The sequence below is a fragment of the Gopherus evgoodei genome, chromosome 2, assembly GCF_007399415.2.
Source record: "Gopherus evgoodei ecotype Sinaloan lineage chromosome 2, rGopEvg1_v1.p, whole genome shotgun sequence".
Classification (NCBI taxonomy): domain Eukaryota; kingdom Metazoa; phylum Chordata; order Testudines; family Testudinidae; genus Gopherus; species Gopherus evgoodei.
The window spans coordinates 103,865,163-103,884,741 of NC_044323.1; the positions used below are offsets into that span (position 1 = coordinate 103,865,163).

Consider the following 19,579-nt stretch of genomic DNA (forward strand, 5'->3'; position numbering starts at 1 on the left):
TATTACCCTTTTCTACCTTTTTTCCTTACTTCTCCAGTTCTTTGGGTGGAAAGTTAGCAGACCATTTACTCCATGTTTTGATGCATCAGAATGATCTTGTATTACTCTTGTAGCAAACACAGATGAACAGCTGTAATTAGCATTTATAACACTTTATTGTTCAAGACTTTTACAAACATTATGTAACTTTTATAGCACTCCTTATCCCTGTTTTACAGACAGGATAACTGAGGCAGAGGCTCAGAAACCAGCAGGCAGGGACTCAAGAGGGAGGGAATCTCCAGTGGGAAGAATTACCCTGTTAGCTGCACTGTTAGGCAGCTAGAGGGACCTTGCTGAGGGCCAGAGCAGAGGCATAGGGCCCTCCATGCAGATAGCCTGGCGCCCTGAAGATACCAGCATTCTGCCAGTTTTGCAAGGGACAGATATTTTTTGGCGGGGGGAGGGAGGCAGCTTCCTTATCAGGTTAATGTGGGGGTGCAGGGGTGCAAGGGAACCTTCATAGTGACTTTTTCTATGAGCCCCTGTCCCTTATTTTCTCTACAAGACAGGATAGCTTGGGCCAGAAATATTCCCTGTGACAGGCAGGATTAGAACTCAGGAGCTCCTTTGCTCATAGATTTCTGCTCAGACCATAGGACTACACTTACCTTGCAATATTAGCCATTTTCTAAACTGTCACGCCTGTGCCTAAAGACTGAATAAATCGTTACATCATTTTCATCACACACCCTGACATCTGATAGCTTGACTGTCAGATTCAAGCCTGCTTTCATGGCTCAGTGGCATAATTAACATTATTCGGTTATCTTGCCACTGACTCTCATCTGTAACTCATTGATAATTGGAATGCTCCAGGGTGCTCCATTTTGCAAGGCAACAACGCAGGTCCCCTGGGCAAAGAGATTATCCCATATCAGCCTCTCTTCTTGCCAGCCAAGCTGGCTCCCTTTCCACTTTCAAATCCCTTCTTAAAACTCATTTGTCCTTTGTCCCACTGAAACCTTGATCTTTACCCCCAACGTTGTCCTTCACTTCCTTAAATCTTAATTTTTATTCCCACAGTTGTATCTTCCTCCGTGTTAACAGGGGTTATTTTGAAAGATGTTTAGATTTTCATCCCACCATGTTTCTGGCTTTCCTGCCAATCCCTAGTGGAAAGTTTATTTTATCAGCATCAGTGCTGAGTTGCGCAGAACAGTTCATTACCATGCATGTGGAATGAGCCAAGAAACACTGAAGTGCACAACTGAGGAGAAAAGCAGATACCTTAGAAGGAGAAGACCGAGAAAGATTTAGTGTTAAACTGTCTATGAAAAGTGGGATAGATAATCCTGGGAACCAGTACTGCCAACCTTAAGCACTCCAAAAGAGGGCCAGTGCAGCCACTAGGTGAACTAGGCGGCTGCCTAGGGCGCCAAGTGGTTGGGGGCGCCAAAATTGCGCTCAGGGGAGGCAGTGGAGTGGAGGTGAGCTGGGGCAGAGGAGTGTGGGGAGGGCTGCCTGCAGCAAGTAATTGGGGATGGGCATGCAGGGGTACCACTCCCCACCCCAGCTCACCTCCACTCCACCTTCTCCCCTGAGCACCCCAGCCCCACTCTAATTCTCCTCCCCTCTCAGGCTTGCTGCCAAACAGCTGATTGGCGCTGCAAGCCTGGGAGCCGGGAGAAGTGGTGTGGTGCCAGCGTGCTCAGAGGAGAAGATGGAGTGGAGGTGAGCTAGGGTGGGGAGCTGCCACGGGGGGGGCTTCCTGGGTGGAGGGGGGTCAGGGAGCTGCCACGGGGGGCTTCCTGGCCCTTCCCCATGGCTCCAGCCCCAGCGCCACCTCACCTCTTCCCTGCCTCTTTCCACCTGTTCCCGCCCCCGCTCTGCCCCAGCCCTGCCCCCACTCCCCTGCAGACCGCAGCCAGGCCCGACCCTGCACTCACCGCATGGTAAGTAGAGTGACCCAGCCCCAGCCTGGTCCGCTCCCCTGACTTCCACCTGCGCCCCCCCAAGCCTGGAAGCCTGGGGAATGGAGCAGGCTGGGGCCGGGTCACTCCACTTCCCACAGGAAGTGGCCTGTTCCCCTCCCACCCCGTCCCCCACAGAGGTCTTGGGTCACCCTTCCTCCCATGAAGACCTGGGGCAGAGCCTCACACAGCCCCCCTGCAGAGGCCTGGGGCTAGCTCCCCCTCCCCCTATGGAGGCTGGGGGGCTGTGTAGGGTACCAAAATAGCTAGGGAAGGCCCTGGATCCCCGAGCTGGAGGGGGAGCGCAAGGTGGAAGTTTTGCCTAGGGCACCAAATATCCTTGCACCGGCCCTGCCCCAAAATAACAAATCAAGTCCCCAGAAATCATAAGACTGGCTTAAAAATGATGAGTTACAAAAATTGAGGGTTCTTTTGCTTTGCCTTCAGGTTACTGAGGCTTATTTTCAAGATTTACTCCACAACCCTGAGGGCTAGAAAATTACTTTGTTAAAAAAATATAACAACACTAATTATTCACAAAGCCAGAGGATTCCAGAAAACAAATATCACAAGACTAACTATGGAATCAACCCTGGGGAAGAGGAGGTATAGGAAGAAACTTTAATTTTATAAAGGATATAGATGAGGTTTTAAAAAGCAGCGGGCACTGAAATGGGAGAGGAAAACAATTGTATTTATTCAAAGATATAAATGGGGTACAGATTATCTGTCTGAGAGGGAAATGAAATGACCCCCCCATCATAGTGTCATTTGTTTTATTGAGAAATTAACTGTCCATTTTGATTTGATAGCAGCATCCAATTAAGGCTCTATTAATATTAATTATGGTTATTTTCATTAAAGAACAAGCTGTCTGACCCCAAGTGAAATTCAGGTCTGTGAAACAAGTGAGTACAAGGCTATTTCAGTCACATTTCAGATCTATTATGAGGGCACAATTCAGAGGGACTTGTGTGCAACGTGAATTTCACCCATGAGGCGAATGCAGCATTAAAATCTCTTTAATCGTAGCTTGAAAACCTAGATTATTAAAGACTCACCATTATGTGGCTGTCTGAATGCCCTAATGAAAATAAGTTATGCCTCCCACTGATCTCTCTTTATGGCCTTAATAAGGCATTGCATTTGGAACAAGTTAAGAAGAAGCCTCCTTAGACCAGCTCCTAACAAGCTTGTTTAATACCAGGCAATAAATCAACACTAGTACAAAACCCAGCGGGACATAGCTATGTAGGAACCTGTAATCTGAGAATGGAATCTAATATACTATATTTGTAACACTATAGAATATCCTGGTTTTAATATTGCCTCCCTAGATCCTAAAACTAAATAGGCCCAATGGGACTAATTCAAGAGTGGCAGCAGAGGTGAAACAAAAGGGTTAAGAGAACTCATGAGCCTAGATTGGGGGAGACTTGTCTGCACTGCAGTTCAACTCAGAAAATCAATTCTGTAAAAACATTGCTGTGGAGTTCCATGTTTATGGTCTCTGCTTCCAGAACAAATGTGCTCAGTTTACAAGTAAAAAAAGATGTGTTTCTTAACAGCCAGTCTTGCAAATTCAACATTGGGCTAACAGAAAAGCAAAGTTCTCTACTATTTTGTGTATCACCACCAGTAACAAGGGTTCTGCAGGCCTAATTGCATCCTCAGTAAAGCCAGTCCCATGGTCAATAGGTTTGCACTTGTGTAGCTGGTTGAACCTTGATAAGTGATTCTGTTGAGGGCGCTAAAGGAGGAACAGAATCCAGCTCACGCTTTCTGAATCGTGTTGGCCATTTTAAACTACTTTTCAGAATATAACAAGATTTAAAATGCTGTTCATCTCTGAGTAAGGGTGAACAGACTTCCAAGTGGAGACTCCTCTAGGTAGGTTTTGAATCAGACACATTAGGATATTTAGCTACTGTTGTAAATTGTCCCTGCCATGCATCTTTACATATCCATTCTACCTACCTACTTTCAGTTGGCACCAGCCACTGCTGGAACAGTTGTGCTCTGACAAGTTGGAATGTACTGTAGTGTACACTCTGCTAAATAAAGCAAAATAAGGAGCCTCAGAACAGTTTTGTCCCTCACCTCACACACTGCAAGAAAATTATTTTGGTAGTGTTTAAAACTACTAAAAAATATTCCTACAAAATAAACTCACCATTGCACTTTTACCTATGCAGCTTTGTTGGACTGAACAAGTGGCAGTAGTGCCATAAAAGTGGCAAAATTTCACCCAATACCCTCAATAAGAATAATTTATCTATTTTTCTTATTCAGGCTACTTCATGTAATTATATTCAAGATACTTCGATCTTGGAATCAAAATACCAGCTTAGTCCTATTGTTTTAGAACAAATCCAGAACTGTGGTTCGTGATGTCTCAGTATGTATGCACCCATTTATGCAGTATGGCCATATAAGAGATAGGATACCCAAAGTATGCATGGCAGCTTGGTGTTATGATTATTTACTTCATGAATGAAACAAATGATATATAAGTGATAACTCATTAAATCCTGAGTGGTCAGTTGTCTCCTAGCTAATTAAGCCAAATAAATAAATAATAAAATTTGAGTGGGAAAAGCTCTGGATCTTTGAGTCTAGGGTATATGTTTCATAGTACAGTGGTGCTGTAGAGCAGCTTTGCTTTAGGTTGGGGGTTGAGGGAATTCAGCCTTTAGTTTAACCATTATTATATTTTAGGATTTTAGCTTGCTCTCTCCTTAACCATATGGATGAAAGTTTTCAGCCAAAAACTTTTTTGATGTGTGTGTGTGTGTCACAAATACAGATTCACTGACAGCAAGAGTTTTTGTGAATTCATGTCAGTTTTGCTGAATTGCTCATGTTGAAAAACTAAAAATCTGAGAGAGTAGATATTTTTTTTTTGACATTTTCATTTAGATTTCAGTAAAAAGTGACTTTTCATTTTGAAATCTGCATCAAATTTATTACAAAAATGTTACACATTAAAATGCTTGAAATCAAAATAAAATGTTTAGTTTCAGTTTGAACAAATTCTTTAACTGAATCTGAAAATTTTTTTCTGACTTTTTTGTAACTGCCAGCAAACCAACAAATCCATTCACACAGCTCTATTTAGCTGTTTAAAAATGTACAGAACTTAAACATAATCAAACCAAAAGGTATTTACAGTTCAATCACGGGGGACAAATATCACATGGACTCAAAAATAAAATTAGTCATTATTACTATTATTCATGGTGCCAATTTATTAGACCTGTTGTGTTACAGTCAGTACCAGGTTAACTGTGTGCAAACACACAGAAAGATATGGTCCCTACTTCAAACTTCAGCAGTCAGTTGTCAGCACAACATCCTTTTTATTTGCATGCAGAGGTGATAATTATTTATTATTTTTATTATCATAGCACCTAGGAACCTTAAGGCATAAGAACAGCCATATTGGGTCAGACCAATGGTCCATCTAGCCCAGCATCCTGTTTCCAACAGTGGACAGTGCCAGATGCTTCAGAGGGAATGAACACAGTGGGGCACTTTCAAGTGATCCAACCCTTGTTTTCCAATCTCAGCTTCTGGCAGTCAGTGGTTTAAGGACACCTGGAGCATCGGGTTGCATCCCCAACCATCTTGCCTCTTAGCCATTGATGGGCCTGTCGTCCATGAATTTATGTAATTCTTTATCGAACCCAATTATATTTTGGCCTTCACAACATCCTATGGCAACAAGTTCCACAGGTTGACTGTGCATTGTGTAAACTGGTACTGCTTTATGTTTGTTTTAAACCAGCTGCCTATTCATTTCATTGGGTGACCCCTGGTTCTTGTGTTATGGGAAGGGGTAAATAACACTTCCCTATTCACTTTCTCCTTACCATTTATGATTTTATATGCCTAATGTATCTCCCACCTTTATAATCACTTTTCTAAGATGAACAGTCCAAGTCTTTTTAATCTCTCCACGAATGAAAGCTATTTCTGTTGTCCTTCTCTGTACATTTTCCAAGTTAATCTACGTTTTTCGAGATGGGGCAATCAGAACTGCATGCAGTGTTCAAAGTATGGATATACCATGCATTTATATAGTGGCATTATGATATTTTCTGTCTTATTATCTATCCCTTTCCAAATGGTTCCTCACACTCTATTAGCTTTTTTGACTGCCACTGTACATTGAGCAGATGTTTTCAGAAAACTATTACTTTGCATTTATCGACATTCAAATTTCACCTGCCATTTTGTTAACTAGTCACCCCGTTGAGTGAGATCTCCTTGTAACTCTTCACTGACAGTTTTGGACTTAACTATCTTGAGTAATTTTGTACCATCTGCAAATTTTGTCACCTCTCTGTTCACCTTCTTTTCCTGACCATTTATAACTATGTTGAACATGGACCAGGGCCCCATCATGTGAGGTGCTGTACAAACACAGAACAAAGAGAGACATCTCTGTCCCAATTTAAGTAACACATCAAGGGTTTGGGACAGAGAAAGGAGACTGTTTTCAGGAACTGGAAAGACACACTTTAAATGGAAAGTAGGAAATTCTTAAGAAGCTCACTATTGCTTTACAAATATTAGCCCTTTAAATACACCCTTAGGTTTGTAATATTAGCCCCATTTCCCAGAAGGGGAAATTGGTACAGAAAGATTAAGTGACTTACCCAGGCAACAGAAGGGTTAAAATCCTGACCCTGCCCCCATTTAAGTCAATGGCCAAACTCCCACTGGTTTCAGTGGGGGATGGATTTCACCCAAGGAGTCAATGTCAGTGTTAAAATTCAAACCCAGTAATTCCTGGCTCCCCTTCCTGTGCTCTAGATCATTAGACCACAGCCTTCCTTCATCTAATGGATAAAGGTGGTCGATCAGACATCATATAGGATATTTGAGATGCCATGTACAACCTGAATAAACTGGTGTGTGATTTTTAAATAAGTTAAAGTTACTGTACATCATCAGCTGCTGTCATTCCACAGGGTGTTTTTTCCCCTTCTTCATACAATGGGATTGTTTCTATTATGATGATGATTTATTACTTGTTTTATCATAGTGTTTTGTTAACTGGTTGAAGAAATTTATATATTTTAAAAATGAAAAGCTGAGATTACTTTTTAAACTTTCGTCTGGCTTCTAGGTACCATAATATAGCATTACAGTTATATTACTACTACTATCATCTTACAGAGTTACCTCAACCCACAAATGCCATTTTTTACATCCCCAGAGCTGTTTTCACAAGTTTGGCATATACCGATGTATTACTCCTTGGAAGACGCAAGAGCTTACCTATTTGAAAGAATACTTTTGATATAGCATCAGACTCAAAGGTGGGAAATGTGTTAGATACCTGATTTTTCTCATATTACCTGTGATTGTATGTATTCATTGGAGTTAAATGTTAAAGTAACTCAGCCAGACAATACGTATTACCATCATATATCTTGAATGTAGGTGCAGATAAGTTTGAGCTAGATATAAGTTAGCTGTGGATGATTTGCATTTAAATAGACTGCAAAAACCCACTCTGACTTCAAAGTCTCAGCAGGTGAGGCAATTAAACAAAAATCACATTAGTACACATAAAAAAGCCACAGATCTGATGCTAGGTGCACATGTTTAGGGAGCTCTTCTAACTCAAAACTAGCTTCCACTTCAAAACCAAAGTGAGTAAAATGAAAATTCCATATTATATTTTAATCACGTATTTGTATTTGTTTTAACAATTACATTAAACTGTGAAGTTATTAGAGTTGAGAAGCAGCTGCTATGCAAAAGTATTATTTTACAACATTTTAAAAAACATTTCTAAAACTCACGATACTACATGTACACCCTAGGTTTGTATTGCTACAAGAGGTTTTAAAACACTTCAAATACTGTAAACTTATTCTTAGCAATAATAACTTCCAAGTTTCCAGTACAGTCTAATGGGTATTCAATATAAGCTCTTAAAAAAAAATATGTACAGTATTTTAAGTGACCAGAATATATTGTATAATTTTTCACCCTTAAAAATTAAGAACAAGGAAACAAGATATAGAAGAACTAATATATGACAATTGATTCCCCCAATGTTGTGAATTAAGGATGGAATATCAATCTAGGACACCATAATCCTAACAATAGGAAAGATAACTTACTCCGAGTGTTTCCATTCAAATGCTATTTCATATAAAGAGATTGTGTGCATGTATATTTACGAGACATATATATACATACACATATACACACACTCATATATACATACATACACACAAATATATTCACACACAGAATATATTCAGTATGTGATCATTATTGCAGCCTTTTCTTTCAGCATTAGTGAATTTCTTGCATTAGTAGTAATTGTAACAACTCCTTGAAATTAATTACAGCAATGGCTGTTAAACATGATACCCTAAAAATATGCAAGCAAGTTGGTTCAAGATTTTACCCCAGTAACAGTTCTTGAGTTCTCTCCTCAGGAATAGAAAGCAGTATAAAAGACACAGATTGTTACTGGGACTCTGTATGCTATAATGCTTATTTACTAATTCAAATCCAAACAGCCTGTAAAATTGCCCTTTCCATGAGTATCTTGATTTCAAGTGCTGCTCCAGCATTATTCTCTCAATAAAATCCTGCTAACAAGACACATTGCCTTCTAAGAAAACAGTTACTAGCTGAAAGCAAAACACAGCCCCTTTTCCATTTTGCACACCCAATGCTGTTCTTTGCATAAGAAAAACAAAATGAATAAAATCTTTCATTCAGTGGTCACTCTGTTATAGACAGCAGGAGCCCACATCATTCCCTCTAGGCATGCAAGATTGCAAGATCTGGTTATGTGTGATGTGATATAAGCAAGAGAGAGATTATTACAGCATATATAATTCAAAGGGGGTGAAGGGAAACCCACAGGGCTGGACTCCAACAAAATAAGTTCAATAAGCTTCCAAGAGCTAATGATCTGTTGCTGTTAAAAAAAAAAAAAGCCCAAACCCTTAAGCCACAACTTTTGCTACATTAAGAAAACAATCATGCAGAAGAGGCTGAGAAGGAATCTTTTCATTGTACCTGTTTAGGATTGTGCTCCAGCAAAGGCAGAGAACATTCCAGCTGTTTTTTGTTGCTAGTCTTCCTACAGCAGTGAAAACTAACACCTCGCATTTTGGCTGCCCCCCCACCCCACCCCACCCTAACCAGGCAGGAGGTGCAGCCCAGACTTTGTGGACTCAAGAAAAGTCCCCCGTTCCAGTGAAATGCCCTAATCCATTCTGTGTGGTATTAAGCAGTGGATTCACCTTCTGCTAGCTAACAATGTGATGTCAACCCCCCCTCCCCATCCCACCCCCTAATCCTTCCTGTCTAGGGATTGGTTGGCTCCCTGACCCAAGAGACTCCACAGGGCATTTCAGATGTCAACATGCGTTTCCAACACATAGCTGAACATCCATTCAGCAAAGGAACGACACACGCTCTCCTCTCATCAGTTTAGCATCCCAGCTAGCAGCACTAAATCTTGCCCACATGGATGTCCCTACCTGAGTTCATGAGTACTGCAAGGTACAGTGTAGGTTGACAGAGGTGTGGGGACAGTGCTGGAGTAGGGATGGCATACATCGGGTCCCTTGGGAAAGGAGCTGAAGTCTATATGTTTCCATTGTTTTTGCTGAATAAAAGAAATCTTACCGCCTGTATTTGCTTTCCAACTTGGAAATAAGAGAGCTTCTGTTAGTTTTTGGTGTGGGATTATGGGACTTCAGTTTGGCAGTTGACAAATGCAGTGTGTATATATATGTATATGGTTGTAGTTTTAGCAGCTTTATTTGCATGATTAGTTATACAAGTGTTTCCTTTTACAGAATTCTGCCAATAATCCTGTAGCAGCAGAAGAACATTGGATACAGTAAAGACAGCATAATGCTCTTGCATAGAGCCCAGCAGCATAAGCTACATGTACTAACTGATGTCACTTCTTGGGAGAGGCCAGCAGCAGCACTGAAAAGCATTTTCTTGCCTACCTTGGAGTTTTCCTACAGAAGTCTAAGTATATTATTTTGACCAGCAGTGGGTCTTCCAGGGCCTTGCAACAAATCCTTGAACTCACTGTAAACTTTGTGGAGGTTATCTAGCTCCAGTTGTGGCTCTGCCACTCTAAATAACAATAATCAGACCCTAATTTTTAAATTGTAGGCATTTGGGGTCAGAATTTCAAAGGAATTTAGGTGCTTAAAGGTGCGTATAGGCACCTCCATAGGCATTACACAAGCACCTAAGCGTGTTAGGGGCCTAACTTCCATTGACTTCAGTGGGAATTAGGCACTTAACCTACCTAGATATTTTAGGGAAAAAAATCCCACTAGGTACCTAACTGCATCCTTATGTACCTAAATGCCTTTGTAAATCCAGCATTTGACATAAAGGGCCCCAATTCTGTCACTCTGTTTCCCACTGAGCAATCCCTTACCTCACAGGGGGTCTCACTAAAGCAAGCATTAGTAAGGCACTACTCCATGTAGTAAGATACTGCCGTAAAGTGAGAGTTCAGTCTGTTGCTCCTCAGATGGACACCTCCATTACAGTGGTGAGTGTTTATATTAACACCCATGAATATTTGTATTAGCTGCATTCTGACTTTAATGTCAGACAGACATTAGCTAAACTCACGTCTAAAATTAACTTCTCTTTAGAAAACAGAGGTTTAAAAAAATGTAAATTGAAGATCAAGGAAAAATACTATCCACTTTAACTATACAGAAATGATCAGCTAAATGTAGAGCACTGCCAGTCTCTGGAAACACAACTTTTTCAACACATTAAATGTGTTGTATTTTTCACTGCTCTGCTTATTATTTAAAACTATGATGCAGCAATTTATATTATATAACATAAATAAATACCATGTTTAAAACAAGAACCTTGCTCTTTGAAAGATTATTTCACATAACAGCCATGTCAGTCAGCTTGGGGCACATTTATGGAACTCCTGCAACCTATCTGCTCTGGAAGGCAAAGTAGGAAGCATTACATTGCACTGTGGGCTTGACCCTGCTTCCACTGATGACAATGGCAAAACTCTCATTGACTTCAAAGGAGCAAGGATTGGACCCCATATATTGTCCTGAATATAAGGTTTCTTCCTGAAAATCTTTACTGAGGCAAACACATAGTCACACCGATGCCAGCAATCAAGCACTTTAAAAGTATAATGTTCTGCAAATAGAATGTCCCACCCAAGAAGAGATGGCTTTTAAACTGTAATTTCCCAGATTTATGACAGTTGAAACTCTTAAGACCTTAAGACACCCTTAAAGCCTTTTTAAAGCTCTTCCTATTAAGAGGAAATGAAAGCCCAATGTGTTCATTCTACATATGGCATTATAACTCAGGAAAATGAAGAACAATTTTACATTACCTGACATCACATTTGCTACACCCAGAATGCAATAAATTCTCCTTTCTACTTGGGAGTAGCAGAACACCAGGCTTTAAATTCTATACTTTAAAATTAAGTGGTTTGTTTCCTACTAAAATGAATTAAAATTATTGGTTTATTTCATGCAGCAAGAAGAGGGGAATCTAAAAGCAAAACCAATACATTGGTCAGGCTGATGTCCTTTCACTTCTGTGTTTTTTACACTGGAGGTTATGTACATTCACATAGAGACCATTCAACTGGAACAGTCTCAGTCACCAATACTTATGCAACCGTACCTCTGCTCCTAGAAAAAATACAACATCTACAAACCCTAACTCATCCTAGTATCAGAGGGGTAGCCTGTTAGTCTGACCCACGAAAGCTTATGCTCCAATACATCTGTTAGTCTTTAAGCTGCCACAGGATTCTTTGTAACTCATCCTAATCACATTCATCACATAATTTTCTTCAAAAGCCATCCTTAAAATGCTTCTCCTATTCAGACAGAGATTGTAGTAAATTTGACCATTCATACAACCATATACAAACAAATATAGGATATGGACTAAACATTTTAACAAAAGAAACAGTCTTGTCCACAGCTAAAGCCCTGTTGTGATTTTAAGGCTCAAAATCCCAGGAGCTACCAGAGCTAAGAATATTTTGGAGGACTAGTACAAATACTTTCCAGACTTTTCTTGACTTACCAAACCAAAGATGTGGTTTAACAGTGGTGGAACAGTGACTAGAAAAAAACATATTTCATATCTTTAGGAATAAGAGGTAAACATAACAGTAGGTAACAACACCTACTAGCTAGTAATGAAGGAGTCTGAAGCAAGCAGTAGCCAGTTGCAAAATGGCCTCTTTAGGTTTACAGCTGCTTGAGTATGCCAAATTTAAAGGGCTAACCTGGAGTTGCCACCTTTCTAATTACACAAAACCGAACACCCCCACCCCACCGTCTGCCCTACCCCTTCTCTGAGGCCCCGTCTCAGCTTGCTCCATCTCCCCTCCCTCTGTCGCTCTCTCTCCCCCACCCTCACTTACTTTCACTGGGCTGGGGCAAGGGATTGAGGTATGGGAGGGGGGTGAGGGCTCTAGCTGTGGGTCCAGACTCTGAGGTGGGGCCAGGGATGAGAGGTTCAGAGTGAAGGAGATAGCTCTGGGTTGGGATAGGGGGTTGGGGTGCAGGAGAGGGTTCGGGGTGCAGGGTCTCAGAGGTGCCTACCACAGCTTCCAGGAAGTGGCTGCCAGGTCCCTGCAACCCGTAGATGGATGAGCAGCCAGGAAGGCTCCACATGCTGCCCTTGCATCCACAGGCACCACCCCCTCATCTCCCGTCAGTCACGGTTCCTGGCCAATGGGAGCTGCAGAGCCGGCCCTTGTGGTAGGGGTAGCACACAAAGTCTCCCAAGTGTCTAGGGGCTCTGATGACCTGGTGGCCACTTCCAGAAGCTGTGGGAAGCTATGGCAAGCAGGGTGCCTACCTTAGCCCCAGGCCCCCACTGCACTACCGACTGGACTTTTAATGGCCCAGTCGGTGATGCCGACCGGAGCTGCCAGGGTCCCTTTTCAACTGAGAGTTCCAGTCAAAAACTGGACACTTGGAAACTCTAAGCTAATCCCAGAAAAGCATGCAGGAGAAAAGGGCTTGTAAGAGAACAATCCTGCACTGAAGAGAACTAGGAGAAAGCGGCAATTGCAAAGAAAGATGTGTGTTCTGTAGCCCCCATTATAGGACAGCAGTCCTTTGATTGTATGCAGTGTTCGTTCCAGGATACAAGAGAGACAAGGTAGGTGAGGTAATTTTATTGGACCAACTTCTGCTGGTGAGAGAATTGAGCTTACACAGAGATCTTTTTCATGTCTGGGAAATGTACTCAGAGTGTCACAACCAAATACAAGGTGGAACAGATTGTTTCAAAAACACAATGAGTACATTTTCCAGACCCGAAGATGATCTCTGTAGTTCAAAAGTTCTCTCTTTCACCAACAGAATTTAGTCCAATAAAAGATATTCCCTCACCCACCTTGTCTTTCTAGTACTCCTATGAGTTATCTTTCCATTACTGCTGTAAACTGCTGGCACATTCATATTTCCAAGAAGTTACAATGCAGTCAAAGAGAAAGTCTGCACACTATTCAAGGTTTGTTTTGCCATGTAGCAGACTGCTCATAAAACACAGTTTCTTTTTTATATGTGTTTATGCAACATTATGGGAGAACTAAATAGCTCAGAGAGATTGAGAATCTGGTCTTGTGCAACCATTCAGCTTAGGACATGAGTCCCAGTCTCAACAAGGGTGGACCGAAAGTCACCTCAAGATTTTTTCAGTGGTCTATGTGAAATGAGTTGGGGGAGATCTCTGGTCAGTTCCCAGAAGACAGCTGTCCTTATCACAGAAAGAGTTATTCCATATTGCACTAATTATTGACTGCCTTGTCAATTCCAACAGAGGGGCAAAGAATTGAATAGACATGAAAAATGAATTTCCACCTGAGATCTAGAGTTGGCCCTACTAGAGCAGGACTGAAATATATTGGCAGGGCAGGGAAGCTTAAACTGCTACTGTCCTTGCTGTATCTGTTCACTGGATTCAATCTCCACTCAGAGCTAGTAATGGAGCTCTTTTCCTGAGTACAATACTGAAATTCACTGCACACCCCTAAAGGCACAGCATAAAAACAGGTAGAGACATGTAAGCAACACCCAGCAGTGGGTTACTCCCATCTATCACAATCTGTATACATATCAAGTCACATCTGCTTTGTTTATTGATACAAATGTTTTCCCAGGTGTTAATACTGCCAAGCAACCATAGTGCAAGACCACATTTCATTTTATTCTGCTGGGCATGGTATCAAAAACAAGCTACCCCCTTAGTTCTTACTCCAGGATCTTTGTTGAAGTGACTTTGCGCAATCCTGCACTGAAGAGAATTAGGAGAATGCAGTAATTGCCAAGAAAGATATACGTGTTCTGTAGAAGATGTATGTGTTGATCGAAGAACACTGCTTGATTTTGATGTACCAGGTGGCAGTGCTGGTACTTAGAAAAATCTTTTGACTGTTAAAGTAAATTTGAGAAAGAAATAGCTGGTGGTTTTTCTGGACACTGTATCTAGCGACTCTTTTTAGTGAGATTTTCAACAATTTTCAGCACTGGCCTGTTTCTACTGAAGTCAGTGGTAAAACTCTCATTGACTTTAATGGGGGGAGAGTTAGGTCAATGGTGAGAGTTTTTGAAATCCCACCCTAAGCCATGATGTACATGTAATTCCCAAGTGATAAAGGCTTTGCTTCTCTATTCTAGGGAACAACCCAGCTCTTCCACCAGGAGGTGTGCATCACAATATCTTGCTTAACCAGTGGCTGCACTTGTGTAGGCATAGCGCTTACCCAGGCAAAACCTCCATTGAACTCACGTTAGCTTACTCAATTGAGACTTTTCCTTGAATGTGCAGGATCAGGGCCTCTGCACAAAATCAGATTCTACCAACCACAGCTCCATGAGAAAAATCAAGTCTTTCAATAAGATTATATAAAATTATATTAAGCACATTAAAACTTCAGGGAATTGAAGACTGCCACCAATTAGGATGGGATTTAATATTGAGTTGAGTAGATTACCAGTCATTAGTATCTTAAAGATGTCAAAGAAGGCTTATTACATGTCTCTCACTAGAACACAGAAAATGTAGTAGCCAGCAGTAGCTTTTTAAAAGAGCCAGGGAGTGGTACTAGTCTGACATACAATTTGAACGTGCTTGGAGGTTAGTGAAGACAAGTTTACACGCATCTGTGTCCCAATGGCAAAAAAAGAGAAAAAAAGGAGGGTGAGGTGAGAGAGACGACTTCTTCTCTTTGAGTAATGAGGGAAACAGCTGCACACATGAAGAGAAAAACAACAAACAGTAACCTTCAGCCTGTTGGAAATTACCATCTGCTGTTGGTACATGGGATACTTGCTTAGGATTAGCAGTTGCATGGTTGCTCACAGCTCAGAGATTTTTGTATTCATTGAGAGGTGTCACTGAGAAAGGGTCATTTCAAAGATCATGACTGAAGTCAGAGAATAGACCTGGAAGGTTAAGATCCATTAGTGTTAAGGAAAAAGGTGTTTAGCTGGATAGTCGCAGGGGAAGGGGAGAGAGAGAGTTTTACCAGCAGAGTCTGGCACATTTCTGACTCCCATTTAGCCTTAATTTATCCCCATTCTGCTGTGGAATCACTAGAATGGAACCCAAACTGGGACAGGAGTAGTAAAAGCAGTCCAGATAGAGGGGAGGTACATTGTAGAAAGGGAAACATAGATAGTCCCTGGAATAATGGATTTACTTTTAATCTGTATTCTCCAGGTGGGCCGTTTAACTGTGCAAGATTGAGTGCCCCATAACACTTCTTGGCAGAGAAAGGCTCAGATTTTAAAATTCCTATCCAGGATATGTTTTCAGATGCCACAGGGTTAAATGGTGTCAGGTTCTGTGATTTCTGTTCAGCCCCATATGAGGACAGAGACCACATACAAAACTGGGATCAAGCACCAAAAAGTGTAGTTGAGCTGTTACATGCAATTTTGCTTCTTCCCCCACCCCAGCAATTCCTAGATTTGACTAAAACCATTGAACTGTGACTGATCTTTTAATTTTACATCAAGAATGTAAAACATTCCCTTTTAGAGACCATCTGGTGTGACCGAACGTTCACACAAACCCTTGGTTATTTTGTCTAAATTAGGAAGCATGATGAAGTTTTGCTTTTATAGAAACTCTGCAGACTCTTTGTAGTCAGTGATAAAATTCCCATTGATTTCAATAGGAACAGGATCAGGCTGTTGCTTAAAAATACATTCAAGGACATATACTTTGTCCCAGCATGTAATCTTTCTACCCACCTTTGTCTGTCTATCTTTATTATTTTTTCTTATTTAAAACGGATTTGTTTCTGGCTCCTCTGTTCACCAGGAGGACCATATCTCAGAGATAGCCTCTCTCCGGCTCCCCAATGCCTTGCTGCCGCAATTGAAAGGTGAACTAACTATAAACAGCGAGATGCTGGCTGGGTGCTTTCCATGCTTCCCCTTTGAACTGTGCTATCCCCCCTTGATCCAAAATAGCCCAGCCTGGTTGAATTTGAGGGCATGCTACAAGGGTCATTTTTAAGAGGGCTTTCAAGGAGGGAAATGCTGTTAAAGGGGTGAAGTTTAGGGAGGTTGAGGACTGTATTTTATTTGTGCTGAAAAGTTTTGAAGGCTTGCTGTTGGCTGGCTTTATCTGGTGAGCCTAGAGTACAAGATAGGTGCCCCTTGCTGGTTTACAAATCAAAACTTATTTACAGTTATAATATATAGAAGACACCCCTTCCCTATGGTGGATTTGTACTCATAAGGAGCAGGAGCTGGATATAACAGGGCTCAACCATAATTGGGAGCCCACTGTGCTAGGCTCTATACATACGCACATAGTGAGAGATGCACCCTACCCTGAAGAATTTATGATCTATATAAACAAGGCAGACAAGGTGGGAGGGGAAACAGAGGCAGAGAGAAATGAAATGACTTGCTGAAGATCACACAAGTCAACGGTAGAACTCTGGCCTTCATAATTACAATTAGCTACTTAGGAGGAAGGAAAAGACGGTTACTCACCTTTGTAACTGTTGTTCTTCGAGATGTGTTGCTCATATCCATTCCAGTTAGGTGTATGCGCCACGCGTGCATGTTCGTTAGAAGATTTTTACCCTAGCAACTCCGGTGGGTTGGCAGGTCGCCCCCTGGAGTGGCGCCGCTATGGCGCCTGATATATACCCCTGCCAGCCCGTCTGCTCCTCAGTTCCTTCTTGCCGGCTACTCCGACAGTGGGGAAGGAGGGCAGGTGTGGAATGGATATGAGCAACACATCTCGAAGAACAACAGTTACAAAGGTGAGTAACCATCTTTTCTTCTTCGAGTGATTGCTCATATCCATTCCAGTTAGGTGATTCCCAAGCCTTACCTAGGCGGTGGGGTCGGAGAGAGATGTCGCAGAGTGCAACACGGCGGAGCCGAAGGCTGCGTCATCCCTAGATTGCTGAACCAGGGTGTAGTGGGAAGCAAAGGTATGGACAGAAGACCAGGTTGCTGCCCGGCATATTTCCTGAATGGGCACGTGAGCAAGAAAAGCAGCCGATGAGGCTTGAGCCCTGGTGGAGTGCGCAGTCACGTGGCTCGGGGGGGGCGTGCGCCAATTCATAACAGGCGCGGATGCAGGATGTTACCCACGAGGAAATCCTCTGCGAGGAGACGGGTAACCCCTTGACAGGTTCCGCCACCGCAACAAAGAGTTGGGGGGTTTTGCAGAATGGCTTGGTTCGCTCTGTGTAAAAGGCGAGCGCCCTACGGATGTCCAGTGAGTGTAGCTGCTGCTCCCTGCAAGTCGAATGTGGCTTTGGGAAGAAGACAGGTAGGAAGATCTCCTGGTTAACATGGAAAACCGATACCACCTTGGGGAGAAAGGCTGGGTGCGGTCTTAGCTGCACTTTGTTCCTGTGGAACACAGTATACGGGGGATCTACCATGAGGGTCCGAAGCTCCAAGACCCTTCTCACTGACGTGATGGCCACCAGGAAAGTGGTTTTCCATGAGAGGTAGAGAAGGGAGCAAGTCACTAATGGTGCAAATGGAGGGGACATGAGCTGGGTCAGAACCAGGTTAAGGTCCCAGGTAGGGGCAGGGCGGCGAACCTGAGGGTAGAGACGCTCCAAGCCCTTAAGGAATCTAGTCACCATAGGGTGAGACAACACCGAGCGGCCATCCCCCCCTGGGTGAAAGGTGGAGATGGCTGCCAGGTGAACCCGGAGAGATGATATCGCCAGGCCCTGTTGCTTGAGGGACCAGATGTAGTCCAATATATTAGCAATGGAGACCTTGGTGGGAAGGAAACTCCGTTCCGTGCACCAGCAGGTGAAGCGCTTCCATTTGGCCAAATACGTCGCTCTAGTGGAAGGCGTCCTGCTGCCCAGGAGCACCTGCCGCACTGGGGTAGAGCAACGGAGCTCAGACCGGGTCAGCCACTCAGGAGCCACGCCGTGAGGTGGAGCGATTGAAGGTCCGGGTGACGGAGCTTGCCGTGGTCCTTAGTGATCAGGTCCACATGAAGGGGCAGCGGGACAGGGTCGGCTATGGAAAGGCCCAGCAGCAGGGAGTACCAGTGCTGCCGAGGCCACGCTGAGCTATCATGATCAAGTTGGCCTTGTCTCTGCGCACCTTCAATAGGACCTTGTGGACGAGCGGGAACGGTGGAAAGGCATAGAGCAGGTGCTTCGTCCACGGAACAAAGAAGGCGTGCGCCACCGAACCCGGTGAGAAGCCTTGAAAGGAACAGAACATCTGGGATTTCCTGTTCCTGCGGGATGCGAAGAGGTCCATTCAGGGAAACCCCCACCTCCGGAAGAGCGAAAGAGCAATGTCCGGGCGAAGGGACCATTCGTGGGACAGGAAGGAGCTGCTGAGATGATCCGCCAGCGTGTTCCGGACCCCCGGGAGAAAGGATGAGATGAGGTGAATAGAATGGGCTATACAGAAGTCCCAGAGCTGTAAGGTCTCTTGACACATGGGAGAGGATCTCGTGCCGCCCTGCTTGTTTATATAATACATGGTCGTCATGTTGTCGGTGAATACCGAGACACAATGGCCCTGCAGATGGTGACGGAACGCCTGACAAGCAAGGCGGACTGCTCTCAACTCCCGGACGTTGATGTGGAGGGCTAGCTCAAGAGGTGACCACAGGCCTTGGGTTTGCAGGAGCTCGAGGTGAGCCCCCCAACCCAGGGAGGAGGCATCTGTTGTCGGGGACACCGAGAGTTGGGGCGGACGGAAAGGGAGCCCCGCACACACCACGGAAGGGTCCAGTCACCACTGGAGGGAGTCCAAGACGCCCTGTGGAATTGTGACAATCATGTTGATTGGATCTCTGGCCGGATGGTATTGTGCGTTGAGCCAGGACTGGAGGGGTCTTAGGCGGAGCCTTGCATAGTTCGTTACGAACTTGCAGGCCGACATGTGGCCCAGGAGGGTAAGGCAGGTGCGCACCGAGGTCAGGGGCGCTGCTTGCAGTCTCCGTATGATGGCTGCCATAGTTTGGAACCTCGAGAGAGGCAGAGAGGCTTTGGCAAGAGTGGAGTCCAGGGTGGCGCCGATAAACTCTATCCTCTGTGTGGGGATTAGCGTTGATTTCTCCACATTGAT

The 19,579-nt window shown here is 43.4% G+C and overlaps 1 protein-coding gene across 1 annotated transcript in view; it reads right to left on the reverse strand.

Annotated features, from left to right (window-relative positions):
* Positions 1-9,184, reverse strand: part of TNS3 (tensin 3) — a 438,738-nt gene extending 429,554 nt beyond the window's left edge. Inside the window, exon 1 of the mRNA XM_030551450.1 lies at positions 9,009-9,184. Coding sequence (XP_030407310.1) covers positions 9,009-9,101 — 93 coding nt within the window. The 5' untranslated portion in view covers positions 9,102-9,184. The remainder of the gene's footprint in view (positions 1-9,008) is intronic.
* Positions 9,185-19,579: the final 10,395 nt, after the last annotated feature.